The sequence below is a fragment of the Mytilus edulis genome, chromosome 12 (assembly GCF_963676685.1).
Source record: "Mytilus edulis chromosome 12, xbMytEdul2.2, whole genome shotgun sequence".
NCBI lineage: Eukaryota > Metazoa > Mollusca > Bivalvia > Mytilida > Mytilidae > Mytilus > Mytilus edulis.
Window position 1 is genome coordinate 30,080,961 of NC_092355.1, and position 17,560 is coordinate 30,098,520.

At 29.1% G+C, this 17,560-nt stretch overlaps 1 protein-coding gene across 9 annotated transcripts in view; it reads right to left on the reverse strand.

The window, feature by feature from the left end:
• Positions 1-17,560, reverse strand: part of LOC139498221 (uncharacterized) — a 291,388-nt gene that overhangs the window by 249,474 nt on the left and 24,354 nt on the right. For 3 of the 9 annotated variants that reach the window (XR_011657854.1, XR_011657853.1, XR_011657855.1), the window contains exons 11-15: positions 16,463-16,494; positions 15,456-15,566; positions 14,163-14,215; positions 13,498-13,951; positions 11,663-12,921 (exon numbers count right to left, since the gene is read on the reverse strand). Coding sequence is in view for 6 of the 9 variants with exons in the window: in XM_071286589.1 (XP_071142690.1) it covers positions 13,945-13,951; positions 14,163-14,215; positions 15,456-15,566; positions 16,463-16,494 (203 nt within the window). In the remaining 3 variants the exon portion in view is untranslated. Of the gene's footprint in view, positions 1-11,662; positions 13,952-14,162; positions 14,216-15,455; positions 15,567-16,462; positions 16,495-17,560 lie in introns of those variants that run through there. The other 6 variants (XM_071286589.1, XM_071286588.1, XM_071286590.1 and 3 more) reach the window with 2 other exon arrangements.

A 17,560-nucleotide genomic window follows, 5' to 3' on the forward strand; every position in this document is an offset into this window, starting at 1 on the left:
GAATGCAGTGAGTTGAAATTTCATTTAATTCCATTGTCATACAAATAGGATCGTCATCAACTTTTATTGCAGTGACATTCAGGTATGTAGTGGATCTTCCTATTAGATCGTATATTATTACGTTTTACATCCCCTTGAATCGGAACAAATTGTTTACATGTGTTTAAAACAATGAAAAACTCAGTTCTTCAATAAGCTTTATATGCACTCCTCTTGGGGCCATGCATGTTAACACAATGGTCGATTGTTTTAATGTTTTAATTATCTCTGATGAATTACTGGCTATAGTAAGAGAGTTGATGTTTCATTCTACATGAGAATATCACTCCAAGTGTCAATTAAAATCTTTAGTTAGAGTAAGCCAAACACACAACGGCCAGGATTATAACCCGAATAAGTAGATATCAAGATATGGATTACGCATTATTATTAAGCAACGACAACTTAAGGAGTGCTCCAATGCTCCAAAACTATGAATAAATATGACATATTGCATGCTCTGCTTGTCGTAGCCACAACCCTCCTTTCCGTGTTAATGACATTACAGAATGTGAATGATAACTGGATTTACCTGTAGTCTGGAGCATGCCAATAGGAGAGTAACTACTTACCTCTTTGGTTTCTGGTTGGCTTTTTGCAACTATAATTTTAGATTTCTTGATTAATGTTTTGTTGACCGCTGTTTTTATGCTCGTTTTATATTTTTGGGAAAATGTAGTTACCTGTCCTTTTGCAATTAACGGTTATGATTGTACTCTTTATCATGCATGTTGATATGTGCCCCCAATTTTAAATGTGCATGTAAATATAGATTCTAACACTGCATCGAGACAGTTATTAAATTTTCGAATTTATACACGAGGCTCGCTGGGCGTTTTAAATATTCAAAATTTAACTGTCTAGAGTTGATAAATATCGTATTACACGAGATTTTGTGGTGAAATCTGTTTTTCAAATGATTTTCAAACAAATACGTATGCAAAAGTATTAATTCCTTCTTTTCTAATAATCTGCAAAAAGATGTGTTCTATCTATGTGACGTCATCAGGCATGGTCGTCTTTTTACATGCCGTTACAATAGGAAATTCATAGGAAAGCAAGAGAATTTGACGTCATAATCTGATTTTAACCAATAAAGAAATGTGATCAAACAAACCACACGTCGATCACATTTTTATATACAATGGGTGCAGAACGGCATAAATTGACGAAAATTTAGAGAAAACATTTTAGCAGCGTATGAATATATTCAGCAAATATCTCTGAAATAATAAAGTATTCTCATTATGATTTTTTTTAAACAGATTTGTCTTACATCGATGAATATAAGAAGGTAATAATTTTGTCATATTTATTTTGATATATGAGTATAGATACAAGACATTGCATTTTTTACGAGTAATGTATCAGTTGTATTAGAATAATAGTTATCAAAGGTACCAGGATTATAATGTAGTACGCCAGACGCGCGTTTCGTCTACATAAGACTCATCAGTGACGCTCATATCAAAATATGCATAAAGCCAAACAAGTACAAAGTTGAAGAGCATTTAGGATCCAAAATTCAAAAAAGTTGTGCCAAATACGGCTAAGGTAATCTATGCCTGGGATAAGAAAATCTTTAGCTTTTCGAAGAATTCAAATAACTACCGATAGAAAAACAAGACATTCTGTAGCTGATTTTCGTTCTCCCTCAAAATTCAAATAGCAGTCTTTCTTTTAAAATGTTTAAAAAAAAATTCAAAAGGCAATATAACAAAAATAAATGAATCCACGGTATATTAAGCTGTGAAGGTAGTGACACAAAAAATAAAAGACGGATGTCAAGTTGGTTCAATATTCAACATTCAACATTCAAATTTATTTTTTTTTCTCGTATCCATTTTCAACATTCAACATTCGATTTCAACATTCAACATTCGATTTCAACATTCAACATTCGATTTCAATATTCAACATTCAACATTCCAAATTTTTTTTTTTTTTTTTTTCTCATTCACATTTTTTTTTTTTTTTCACATTCAAAATTTTTTTTTTTTTTTTTTTTCTCGTATCCATTTTCAACATTCAACATTTGATTTCAACATTCAACATTCGATTTCAATATTCAACATTCAACATTCAATTTTCAACATTCAACATTCGATTTCAACATTCAACATTCGATTTCAATATTCAACATTCAACATTCAAATTTTTTTTTTTTTCTCTTATCCATTTTCAACATTCAACATTCGACTTCAACATTCAACATTCGATTTCAACATTCAACATTCGATTTCAATATTCATCATTCAACATTCAAAATTTTTTTTTTTTTTTTTTTTTTCTCATTCAAATTTTTTTTCTTTTTTTTCTCGTATCCATTTTTTCAACATACAACATTCGATTTCAACATTCAACATTCGATTGCAATATTCAACATTCAAAATTTTTTTGTTTTTTCTCGTATCCATTTTCAACATTCAATTTTATTTTTTTTTCTTCTCGTAATCATTTTCAACATTCAACATTCGATTTCAACATTCAACATTCGATTTCAACCTTCAACATTCGATTTCAACATTCAACATTCGATTTCAACATTCAACATTCGATTTCAACATTCGATTTTCAACTTTCAACATTCGTTTTCAACATTCAATAATCGTTTTCAACATTCGATATTCCACTTTCAACATTCGTTTTCAACATTCAACATTCGTTTTCAGCATTCGATTTTCAACTTTCAACATACGTTTTCAACATTCAACATTCGTTTTCAATATTCAACATTCGTTTTCAACATTCGATTTTCAACTTTCAACATTCGTTTTCAACATTCAACATTCGTTTTCAACATTCAACATTCGTTTTCAACATTCGATTTTCAACTTTCAACATTCGTTTTCAACATTCAACATTCGTTTTCAACATTCAACATTCGTTTTCAACATTCAACATTCGTTTTCAACATTCAACATTCGTTTTCAACATTCGATTTTCAACTTTCAACATTCGTTTTCAACATTCAACATTCGTTTTCAACATTCGTTTTCAACATTCGATTTTCAACTTTCAACATTCGTTTTCAACATTCAACATTCGTTTTCAACAAACAAACATTCGTTTTCAACATTCGATTTTCAACTTTCAACATTCGTTTTCAACATTCAACATTCGTTTTCAATATTCAACATTCGTTTTCAACATTCAACATTTGTTTTCAACATTCGATTTTCAACTTTCAACATTCGATTTCAACATTCAACATTCAACATTCGTTTTCAACATTCAACATTCGTTTTCAACATTTAACATTCGTTTTCAACATTCGATTTTCAACTTTCTACATTCGATTTCAACATTCAACATTCGTTTTCAACATTCGATTTTCAAATTTCAACATTCGTTTTCAACATTCAACATTCGTTTTCAATATTCAACATTCGTTTTCAACATTCAACATTCGTTTTCAACATTCGATTTTCAACTTTCAACATTCGATTTCAACATTCAATATTCGTTTTCAACTTTCAACATTCGATTTCAACATTCAACATTCGTTTTCAACATTCGATTTTCAATTTTCAACATTCATTTTCAACTTTCAACATCCGATTTCAACATTCAACATTCGTTTTCAACATTCAACATTCGTTTTCAACATTCAACATTCGTTTTCAACATTCGATTTTCAGCTTTCAACATTCGTTTTCAACATTCAACATTCGTTTTCAACATTCAACATTCGTTTTCAACATTCGATTTTCAACTTTCAACATTCGTTTTCAACATTCAACATTCGTTTTCAACATTCAACATTCGTTTTCAATATTCAACATTCGTTTTCAACATTCAACATTCGTTTTCAACATTCGATTTTCAACTTTCAACATTCGTTTTCAACATTCAACATTCGTTTTCAACATTCGTTTTCAACATTCGTTTTCAACATTCGATTTTCAACTTTCAACATACGTTTTCAACATTCAACATTCGTTTTCAATATTCAACATTCGTTTTCAACATTCGATTTTCAACTTTCAACATTCGTTTTCAACATTCAACATTCGTTTTCAACATTCAACATTCGTTTTCAACATTCAACATTCGTTTTCAACATTCGATTTTCAACTTTCAACATTCGTTTTCAACATTCAACATTCGTTTTCAACATTCGATTTTCAACTTTCAACATTCGTTTTTAACATTTGATTTTCAACTTTCAACATTCGTTTTCAACATTCAACATTCGTTTTCAACATTCAACATTCGTTTTCAACATTCAACATTCGTTTTCAACATTCGATTTTCAACTTTCAACATTCGTTTTCAACATTCAACATTCGTTTTCAACATTCAACATTCGTTTTCAATATTCAACATTCGTTTTCAACATTCAACATTCGTTTTCAACATTCGATTTTCAACTTTCAACATTCGTTTTCAACATTCAGCATTCGTTTTCAACATTCGTTTTCAACATTCGATTTTCAACTTTCAACATTCGTTTTCAACATTCAACATTCGTTTTCAACATTCAACATTCGTTTTCAACATTCGATTTTCAACTTTCAACATTCGTTTTCAACATTCAACATTCGTTTTCAATATTCAACATTCGTTTTCAACATTCAACATTTGTTTTCAACATTCGATTTTCAACTTTCAACATTCGATTTCAACATTCAACATTCAACATTCGTTTTTAACATTCAACATTCGTTTTCAACATTTAACATTCGTTTTCAACATTCGATTTTCAACTTTCAACATTCGATTTCAACATTCAACATTCGTTTTCAACATTCGATTTTCAAATTTCAACATTCATTTTCAACATTCAACATTCGTTTTCAATATTCAACATTCGTTTTCAACATTCAACATTCGTTTTCAACATTCGATTTTCAACTTTCAACATTCGATTTTCAACTTTCAACATTCGATTTCAACATTCAACATTCGTTTTCAACTTTCAACATTCGATTTCAACATTCAACATTCGTTTTCAACATTCGATTTTCAACTTTCAACATTCATTTTCAACTTTCAACATTCGATTTCAACATTCAACATTCGTTTTCAACATTCAACATTCGTTTTCAACATTCGATTTTCAACTTTCAACATTCGTTTTCAACATTCAACATTCGTTTTCAACATTCAACATTCGTTTTCAACATTCGATTTTCAACTTTCAACATTCGTTTTCAACATTCAACATTCGTTTTCAACATTCAACATTCGTTTTCAATATTCAACATTCGTTTTCAACATTCAACATTCGTTTTCAACATTCGATTTTCAACTTTCAACATTCGTTTTCAACATTCAACATTCGTTTTCAACATTCGTTTTCAACATTCGATTTTCAACTTTCAACATTCGTTTTCAACATTCAACATTCGTTTTCAACATTCAACATTCGTTTTCAACATTCGATTTTCAACTTTCAACATTCGTTTTCAACATTCAACATTCGTTTTCAATATTCAACATTCGTTTTCAACATTCAACATTTGTTTTCAACATTCGATTTTCAACTTTCAACATTCAATTTCAACATTCAACATTCAACATTCGTTTTCAACATTCAACATTCGTTTTCAACATTTAACATTCGTTTTCAACATTCGATTTTCAACTTTCAACATTCGATTTCAACATTCAACATTCGTTTTCAACATTCGATTTTCAAATTTCAACATTTGTTTTCAACATTCAACATTCGTTTTCAATATTCAACATTCGTTTTCAACATTTAACATTCGTTTTCAACATTCGATTTTCAACTTTCAACATTCGATTTTCAACTTTCAACATTCGATTTCAACATTCAACATTCGTTTTCAACATTCAACATTCGTTTTCAACATTCAACATTCGTTTTCAACATTCGATTTTCAACTTTCAACATTCGTTTTCAACATTCAACATTCGTTTTCAACATTCAACATTCGTTTTCAACATTCGACTTTCAACTTTCAACATTTGTTTTCAACATTCAACATTCGTTTTCAACATTCGATTTTCAACTTTCAACATTCGTTTTTAACATTTGATTTTCAACTTTCAACATTCGTTTTCAACATTCAACATTCGTTTTCAACATTCAACATTCGTTTTCAACATTCGATTTTCAACTTTCAACATTCGTTTTCAACTTTCAACATTCATTTTCAACTTTCAACATTCGATTTCAACATTTAACATTCGTTTAAACATTCAACATTCGTTTTCAACATTCAACATTTGTTTTCAACATTCGATTTTCAACTTGAAAGTTGAAAATCGAATGTTGAAAACAAATGTTGAATGTTGAAAACGAATGTTGAATGTTGAAAACGAATGTTGAATGTTGAAATCGAATGTTGAAAGTTGAAAATCGAATGTTGAAAACGAATGTTAAATGTTGAAAACGAATGTTGAATGTTAAAAAGGAATGTTGAATGTTGAAATCGAATGTTGAAAGTTGAAAATCAAATGTTGAAAACGAATGTTGAAAGTTGAAAATCGAATGTTGAAAACGAATGTTGAATGTTAAAAACGAATGTTGAAAGTTGAAAATCGAATGTTGAATGTTGAAAACGAATGTTGAATGTTGAAAACGAATGTTGAATGTTGAAAACGAATGTTGAATGTTGAAATCGAATGCTGAAAGTTGAAAATTAATGTTGAAAGTTGAAAATCGAATGTTGAAAACGAATGTTGAATGTTGAAAACGAATGTTGAATGTTGAAATCGAATGTTGAAAGTTGAAAATCGAATGTTGAAAACGAATGTTGAATGTTGAAAACGAATGTTGAATATTGAAAACGAATGTTGAATGTTGAAAACGAATGTTGAAATTTGAAAATCGAATGTTGAAAACGAATGTTGAATGTTGAAATCGAATGTTGAATGTTGAAAATTGAATGTTGAATGTTGAATATAGAAATCGAATGTTGAATGTTGAAATCAAATGTTGAATGTTGAAAATGGATACGAGAAAAAAAAAAAAAAAAAAATTTGAATGAGAAAAAAAAAAAAAAAAAAAAAATTTTGAATGAGAAAAAAAAAAAAAAAATTTGAATGAGAAAAAAAAAAAAAAAAAATTTGAATGTTGAATGTTGAATATTGAAATCGAATGTTGAATGTTGAAATCGAATGTTGAATGTTGAAAATTGAATGTTGAATGTTGAATGTTGAATATAGAAATCGAATGTTGAATGTTGAAATCAAATGTTGAATGTTGAAAATGGATACGAGAAAAAAAAAAAAAAAAAAATTTGAATGAGAAAAAAAAAAAAAAAAAAAAAAATTTTGAATGAGAAAAAAAAAAAAAAAATTTGAATGAGAAAAAAAAAAAAAAAAAATTTGAATGTTGAATGTTGAATATTGAAATCGAATGTTGAATGTTGAAATCGAATGTTGAATGTTGAAAATTGAATGTTGAATGTTGAATGTTGAATATTGAAATCGAATGTTGAATGTTGAAATCAAATGTTGATTGTTGAAAATGGATACGAGAAAAAAAAAAAAAAATTTGAATGAGAAAAAAAAAAAAAAAAAAATTTTGAATGTTGAATGTTGAATATTGAAATCGAATGTTGAATGTTGAAATCGAATGTTGAATGTTGAAAATGGATATGAAAAAAAAAAAAAAAAAAAAAAATTTGAATGTTGAATGTTGAATATTGAAATCGAATGTTGAATGTTGAAATCGAATGTTGAATGTTGAAAATGGATACGAGAAAAAAAAAAAAAAAAAATTTGAATGTTGAATGTTGAATGTTGAATATTGAACCAACTTGACATCCGTAAATAAAAGATGTAATTAATAGGTCCAATTTTTACTGGAAAATGCAAAATGATATTTGTTTGTTAAACTTACTCACAACATGATAGTTTGAAAAGAAAATACCGTGTTTATCTTATTGTTATATTTCTTTAAATTACTTTATTTAACTATTTGTTATGTCAGGGAAGATATCTGTTTATTTATTTTAAGGAAATTAACAATATATTTACCAATGTTGTTATGGAGCAGATAAATGAGTACAGTGAACCCAAACGTCCTTTTTAAAAAAAATCTTTTTTATGTTGTTTTTTGTTAAATATAATTAATTTTGAACTACAGTTTTTGAAGTTATTGAAGCAATTTGACCGTATGTTTCATTAGATATCTTGATTTGTAGAGTTTTGAGTAAACGGGATAGAAAACCATGTCAATCCGATTTGGGTATTGTTGTGCATTCAATAAACTCATCATAGATACCAGGACTAAATTTTGTATATACGCTGACGCGCGTTTCGTCTACAAAAGACTCATCAGTCAAATGAAGATACATGTATGATGTAATATGAAACAAGATTGTTATGTTGTTTTTTAAATGTACAGCAATAACGCAATCTAATAGTCTGCATACATGAAATAAACATGACAAAGAAAATTAATTAAAACACAGTACATAATACATCATAAAAGTTATCTTATTTTAGTAACTATGTCCATAATTGTTTTTAAGAATAAACATGATTAAATATATACTTCACCATTTTCTATCAAAGAAACTTTTTTTAAAGAGCAACTTTTTATGAAATACTTTTTAATTTGTTTATTAAAATTAACTTATTCTTAAAAAAATTATACTATCCATCTATAATTCAATTAATATAGAAAGGAAAACTACGTGCCTAGATATCTGTGTTGAGAGTTAAAAATCTAAGAACTTGAAAAGAATTTTTTTTCTCATTAATTCAACAGTTTAAGGTGAATAAACTGGCATCTAACAGGATGTCATTAGATATAAGTTCCATTTAGAAGACTTCCAACTTGAGTTCTCCTGCATCACTACTTGTCATTAGCTGACCTTAGTTTCTCTATCATAGCAAAAAATCATGTTAACAAATATGAGCATATAGATTAAATTTTTTTCCCAATCTGTTTGAAAATTTGGCTTTTGATGTATTCAAATAACTTTGAAGTCGGGTATTGATGAAACTTTTAAAAGCGATTTAAACTTGATTAACTAATCAGAACTTTGGTACTATTATTCATAATAGTGGGATTTCTCTAATTTCAAAAACATAAGAAAAAATTGCCAGAATGTTTTTGCGGGATATTGACTGGAAACAAATTACTTTGAGCAAATATATGTCAATTATTTCAGTAAAGATAAACAGTTAATGTTTTAACCTCTAATTTCTGAATATTGTAAGTGAGTCAATCTAAATGTATTGCTTATATGCAGATGTTGATGGAATATTGCTACATTAAAAGTTAGCAGAAAAAAGTGATATATCCCTTCTGGCTGCATGATTATAGTTCTGAACTTAAATTTTTAGATACATGTTTTAAAATAGGTTGAAAATCACAATTCAATGTATCAAATATATATCCCCCATCAGGTCAAATCAACCGAGAAAATTGATCTATAAAAGCAATATTACTTTTACCGTTTAATCTGTTTGTGCTGATATGCATTTGGAGTGGCTCTATACGTATACATCCCATCATTGGGTTATTGTTCTTTTATTTTTTTTATTCTCGTCTTTCAATTTTGCTAATGTCTGACTTTTTCTGTTTCTTTGATACATCTCGTCATTGTGCTATGGTCTTTTTTTTTCTAGTGTGCTTTTTTGTGCTTCTTTATCACATATTTGTTTGTTTTTATGGTAATTAAGATTATAACACAATGTTGACTGCTGTACTCCTATATGTGACATTTTTACCTATTGTGTCTTTTTTTTCCCTTCTCAAATCGTTGTCAATTTGATGGAATTGATGCTACTGTCATACAAGTGAGAGGTTTGGTTAGCTTTTAAACCAGATTTAATCAACATTTTCTACACAAGAAAATGCCTGTACCAAGTCAGGAATGTGACAGTTGTTATTCATTCGTTTGATATGGTTGAGCTTTTGATTTTGTCATTTGATTAAGGACTTTCTAATTTGAATTTCATCAGAGTTCAGTATTTTTGTGATTTGATGTTTTGTTTACTTTTTCCATGTTGTGATTTGGAAGGACAGTTGCTTCATTGGTATTCATACCACATCATCTTACTTTCCAGGGCCGTAACTAGGGTTCGAATTCAGGGGAGGCATGGGTTTGGGGGCCCCGATTTTTTTCTCAGTCATTGGCTAAAAATGACCCATTTCCCTTACTTTAAGAAACATCAGTATTGCTTGAACCTGGAAGCCACTTTTATGCAAAAACAAGCCAAGGCTCCGTTTTGAAGGCCGTACTTTGACCTATAATTGTTAACATTAAATACATTGTGACCGCGGATTTTTTTCTCAAATGATATGGCTAAAAATTACCCGTTTCATTCGATTTCTTTACTTTAAGAAAGATCAGTTTTGCTGGATCCTTGGAGCAATTTTCATGCAAACAATTATTATCTGTATTTAAAGATATTTTTTTAGAACCTGGTAAGTTCAAAAAACATATAAAGCAAGATAATAGAACGCAAGATATTTTTTTTTATCGAGGATCTTGAATTTCAATATTGTTGAAAGCTGAACAGACATATATAACTACAACCAGGGACTTTCTATATTAGTCTAGTATATACTTAGTATAGAAAGTCCCTGCTACAACGAATGGGAGTGTTTACCTACTAAGGCTTTGACCATAATGTTCTTGTACGATCAGGAGACTTAAAAAAACGATCCAACAGCTATTTCAGCCTGTAACGAATTTCCGATATCTTAAAAGATTCACAATACAAAAGAAACTCCCTCTGCTTAATTAAGCCCCCAAATAAATGTGAACAGTTTTTATTCAAAATTATCGAAAGCAACGTTTCATATGTGTTCTCGTACAAATACTGACCCCTCAATACTGAATAACAGACGGACGGCCACACGAAAAAAAAAAACCCAAAAAAAAACAAGTACTAAAACAGTTCACTTTCGATAAAAAAATCCAAAAATGACAGACATATCACGTATCATGATAACACTTTTAAAACTGTAAACTTGTGTTGTTTATAATATAAACTAAAGTTCTCCGTGTACATATTGTCAATATTTTATTTTATTACTTCCAAAAAAAGTTTTGCCTGAAGAAAATTCAGGGGAGGCAGTTGCCTCCCCTGCCTCATAGGTAGTTACGGCCCTGCTTTCTTAATATATAATTATCAGTGTTCAATTTTTTTATTTTACTTTTTTAAGGCAAGACAAACCACTTATCAGATATGCTGACCTTATAATTATTCAAATATATCTTACCAATTTAAAAGATATTTAAACACCAAGGTTTTTCTATTCAAAGGCAAAAATTGCGTATTAAGGTGTTTTTTTCAAATCTTTTTCAAAATTTTCAGTTTTTAATGCTTGGTCTTCCAAATATTTTGTATCAAACAACATTAATTAGTCTAAGGCATATCAAGAATAAAACCCTGGCACCTTAATGAGTTTTTGACCTTTTGCTCAAAGTATCAGAGAAACCAACTTTACCGTGAATGATCAATGAACCATGAAAAAAGGTCAAGGTCAAATGAACCCTGCCATACAAACTAAATCAAGTTGACATTTCGCTTAGATAGATATAAGCAGATGTGAAATGAGTGTCAATGAAACAACTCTCAATCCAAGTCACAATGCATGTCAATAGTTCCATGAATCAATCGACAAGGAAGTATTTCTAACATTAAAATCAAGCTTGAAACAGCATAACTGAAGAAAAAACAATTATTTTCTAGTCTTTTTATTGGCAAAACATACCAGCACTATCATGGCACTTTAAAATGATAATAAAAAGGATACATGTGGTATGATAAAACAAATGGTATAAAATGATATGTAACATCACAGATGCATTTTTTCTGAAATTAAAAACTCGAGTTGTACCATACAATCTGTTTTGATAAAGATATCAAACAATGTGATTCCTAAAAACTACTTAAAAAATACACATTATAAAATATTTAAAACCTTTCTTCAGACTTAAAAAATGATTTATTTCTACTTAAAATATCAAGAAATGCTATTTCAAGATGTGTTCTTTATAACATCAGTTGAAGAAAATATTTTAGACATTAGATGAATATTATAAGATGACTTCATACTAAATCAGTTAGTCAATAACATAACATTTAAAATAAAAACAATCTTAAAGTGTTTCTGTGAATTTTATTTTGTTTTATTTATCAGTGTCAATTGCAAAATTGCCAAACAATATGAGAATAAAATAAAATTACATACATGTACATGACATTTTAAGCCAGTGCATTTTGTCCATTGTATACCTGAGCAGAAGAAAAATCACAGCATATATCGAATGAATCACAAACCCAGTCAATATGCTATCAATAGCAACTTTAATGTTATAAGCAACAAAAAATATCAGTCTATCATCTTCATAGAACAAAATATTAACTGAGAAAAAGGAATGGTTAAACATATGATCTGCTAATGTAAAAATGTAAATATCTGTTGGTTCCAAATTATTACAATTCTTGTTGAAATGACATTACTTGTCTATCAGATATGTCCTAATTAAATATCATTCTTAATTTAAATCCTAGTTAACCATCATCTAATACATTGCATACAATTTTTGCTTTTCAATATATTACATAGAAGATGGGTTCTCATAGAAGCACTAACAGTTGTTTAACATCATTTAAATTCTAATCTATATCTGATGCTGCTGGCTCTTAAATCAAAACCTTTGTAGATACCAATGATCATTATTTTGTCTGCTACACATTATTTAAAACAGCACTAAATTGTGTTAGTCAATTACAAATCAGCCATATTCTTTTTTTTTTGTGCCTGAACCTCATTCATTTCAAAGGCTTATCCATTTTTTTTCAGTTGGTGATTCAGCAAAACAGTCTAATTTTTTTCAAATTTGGACTGATCAGGTTTTTGTTAACATTGCTAAATGATAAATATTCTACCAAGCTTTGATAACTATGACTAACATGTCTCATAATATGCTTGAACTATAAATCAAGCTACTGAAAGATAATAATACATCAATAATGAACCTTGAAAACTTCAATTTTTATTCAATACTTGATAAACATTTATTAAGCTTATTTCTTGAACCCTTTACTTATGTTTTCCTTATATATGAAACGAGAAAAAAAACTTCAGCTTATTTTTTTATTTCATCACAGTTGTATTATTATTGCACTAGTTTGGTTATCATGGTTGTGAATCAATGCTTTGGTATAAACAGTTAACCATTTTACATGCATTTATTTTGTCTCAGTTCAATGTCTATCCCATAAACATATTGTTTTCTAGTAACTATAACTATAACCAAAAAAGAAAGTACACAATAACATTTATCAATGACAATGTTACCATTATTCATAACAGCATTATCTAATTGGACAAAACATTTATCAATGTAACAATGTTTTGTAAATGCATTATCTAATTGGACAAAACATTTATCAATGTAACAATGTTTTGTAAAAGCATTATCTAATTGGACAAACAAGTTCTTATATGTGAGTAAATACTGTCTATATCATAGTCACGAATCAAACCAGTCCTAAGAAATATTTTACAGTTTACCCAAAGTGATTCAGTAAAAAAATCACTCTTGCTGGTGAAGCGTGTATTGGAGTTGTTGCTGGTGATTAAGAGTGTATCTTAGTGAATCAGTGGGATTTCTGGTGAATTGTGATTATCATTCCTTGTCATATCCTTTTCATCAAATACATGTATGAAGAGGTATTTCAGAATGATTATCAATAATCACTTGAAAACTCACCAAAAGGAAAATATTTTCATGTATACACCTTGTAGGAAATGTACAATAGGACATGACAAGTTTGATCCCTTAACCCGTATTCAATAAAAATAAAATATATGATAAAAGCCCCATTATCTATGGGAACCAGAAATAAAAAATATAACTTGTTCTGAACAAAGCATTGTTTTGTGAATGTCTAATATCAGCTGGACTTCCTGAGTTGCCCATCAAATCTGTCATCTTTTCAACTTATCTTCTATTACAATCTACAATAGTAAAATGAAATTATTAAAAAAACTAGAAGATACAAGATTGAAGTTTAACAACTAAACTAAAATACCAGAAATTTAAAGTTATATGTTTAACATCAATATTTCAAAATTTAAAGATTTTATTTTTTCAAACTTTCTTTTTATTTAACAATTTAAAGAGGTTATTATTGACCCTAAATATTATTGCAATTCCTAATAAACATACGTTAATTCCTCTAATGCTTTCAACAACTTGTCCTTGGCTCTGACTTTTAGTTCCTACAATACAAATACAATTAATAAACTATTAAGACATACATCAAGTTTCTATTTAGGATTCGTCAGGAGGAAATGTGGTGCCAAACTATCTAATACCCACAAAATTTTATATTTATGACATAATGAAGCATCAAAACCATAAAAAGTGTCAACTATATCAGGCACAGTTGCTCACATCCAGGTCATTTGGTCCCATGTGGATAGCTGCATTATTTGATCCCTGGAAGTTTCACTGGCAATATACACCATTGAGTATCAAGTAGATAGTTGCCTCAGTGACTATCATACCCCACCATATTTACTTATTTCATTAATTTTTTTAAACTATTTTCTGAAGTGGTTCACAAGTTGGTTTTTATAACAGTCTTATTATTTTCATAAATAGTTGTATGAATTGGGAATTGTGTGTACTAGACACTAGATTATTCCTACCACTTTTTTTAGCTTGTCAATTTCCAGAGGAGTCTGTGATGGTCTGTTTTCCTGCATGTTTGGTATTCATACAATGAATTACCATTCTTAATAATATTTAGGGGATTTGAAGGAATTCAAATTTTCAAATTCTTATTTTTTCTCGTACTGTTAAATCCAATTATCTGAGTGTTCAATTTTTCTTGCATATAACATTACAATATATATCGCATATTTAAGCAGCTCCAATATGTTAGTTTTTCCTTTGTTTTTCATATTTGATGTTTAAAACTGACTATCAAATGTTTTGAACATTTCCCATTTTTTTCAAATCCACATGGACCACTCAATGTTTCACAAACTGTAAACGGGGAAACTTTTAAGCAGGGGTTATTTTCTCTTAACTCACATTCACATAAAAAGTTGCTAAAATATTCCAAACAGCGCAAACAGTTTTTTGAACGGCAATTGATACATGTATGAAGTACAAACTTTTAAACTGAATTTTGTCTACTTGTGAAAAGGACAATAAGTCAATAAAAGGTTTAAGATCATTACTTAATGTCTTGTTTTTTTTAGTGGTAAAAAGCATTACAAAGCATCAATCATATCAGGCATCCTGTAAATAAACTAATCATAGATACCAGGACCAATTTTGTAAGTGGCTTACATCAAAGTCCCTGACGGATAACTGTTAATTTATATTTTTTTAAATAAGATGTGCCTTTGGCCCAATCTAATGTTCTATAAATTTTTGTTTTTAGTTTTTCATACTACAGTGTCAATGTGAAAATACAAACCAGCTATTATAAACAATATGTATCTTTACCTCATCCTTATTATATGAGTATCCTTCCTCATGTTTTTCCTCAAGAAGTTCAATCTGCTTCAATTTCTTCTCGATTTTCTTGATTTCTCTTTTCTTAGCATCTTCAAAATTCTATGAAGTAAAAATAAAGGTCATTCTAACAGTTAAATTTCTATCAATCAGAGGTATTCTTATGAACAGTAAACGAAAATCCCAGTTATTTGTGAACAGAAAATTTACGATTTTTAATCCATCATTTGATAAGGGTGAAATAAAAACATTCTCTCTTTAAATCAGTCTGTTCAATACCATTGTATGGAGAGTACTGTGTCATATGAATCAACCTAAATAATTATGTGTATCTAATTGACAAGACCTCAAGGGAAATAACTCGAAGTAACATATCAGTACAAGTTTATTTTATCGTGTGTTTTTCTATGTTGTGATGTTATGCTATTTTTTCAGGAAAAAGGGAGAAGGTTTGGTACCCTTAAAAAATTTAATCCCACTGCAAATGTTTGCACCTGTCCTTAGTCTTGTTTATGTAATTTATACGTGTTTCTCTTTTCTCATTTTTTATATAAATTTGACCGTTGGTTTTTTCCGTTTGAATGGTTTTACACTAGTAATTTTGGGGCCCTTTATAGCTTATTGTTCGGTGTTGGCCAAGGCTCCGTGTTGAAGGCCGTACATTGACCTATAATGGTTTACTTTTTTATATTGTTATTTGGATGGAGAGTTGTCTCATTGGCACTCACACCACATCTTCCTATATCAAGTCACTACCATAGACAAAATGTTATATGTGAATGCATGAATATTGTGCATCTTTGAGAGCAAAATCAGCATTTCATATTTCTTGACTTTTAATAATAACATTTGGATTTATAAGTAATCATTGTGTACCAATTTTCTTGCATTTTATTGGTATACTTGATTCAAATCAGGTAAGGATAAGAATAGAAAATTTGTAAAAAATAGAAAAATTGTCCCAAGCCTTCAATCTTATATTAGAAATTTGTACTTACTGCATTAATGGACCCCTCTTTTACAGGGGAAACTGAAAGAAACAAAAAATACATTTAAATGAAGTATTTAATTTTGTATTGTTTTACTTTTAGACTTTATTTGAATGATTTAGATGTCTTTTAACAATTTTAATCTGCATAACTTAAGCCAGATACTCTGACAAGTATAATAAATTTTCTGTATGCGAGACAACTTTTGGTAAAATTTATTAAATATTATCTACCGAAATTCGCATTTTTTACTAAACTTTTTAAAAATCTTTGAAAAAACATTATAATTTTCAGTTTATATAGGCTGAGTACTAAATACCAGATAGAGTGCAAATTGGAACCAGTATCAGATCAAACAGATTCCAAATTTTACAGATGGCAGATGTTAATCTATAATTTTAGTATGTAGCCTTTTGTATATAAAAAAAATTAAATCACAAAAAACTGATCCCACAGGAAAATTCAAAACAGAAAGTCCTCAATGAAATGGCAAAATCTCAAATAATAAAATACATCAAATGAATGAACAACAACTGTCATATTCCTGACTTGGTACAGGCATCTTTAAATGTAGAAAATGGTGGATTGAACCAGGATTTAAAGCGCTAAACCTCTCACATGTACGAAAATCGCATCAAATTTCATTATATTGACGAAGATTGGTGAACAAAATGTCACATAGAGGTACAACATCAACACGAAACCCAACAAAACTGGGGTTGATTTCAGGTTCTCCGGAAGGGTAAACAGATTCTGCTCCACATGTGGCACACATTGTGTTGCTCATGTTATAACAAAGCCGGTAAATAGTCTAATTTGGTAGGTCACATTTGTGAAAAGGGAACAAATGTGAACTTCCAAAAAGTAAAGTATTGTATACGAATTTTCTACAAATGGCTGCAAACGGGAACTATAGGTTAATAAATTATTCCAATTTCAGATTAGGTTATTTTCGAGTATTTACCAATCAAACTAGATGCTCTTAAGAGCTGGTGTCGCTCAACTTGGTCTATGTGCATATTAAACAAAGGACACAGATGGATTCATGACAAAATTGTGCTTTGGTGATGCTGCTGTCTTTGTAGATCTTACTAGGCAGCAACCCAA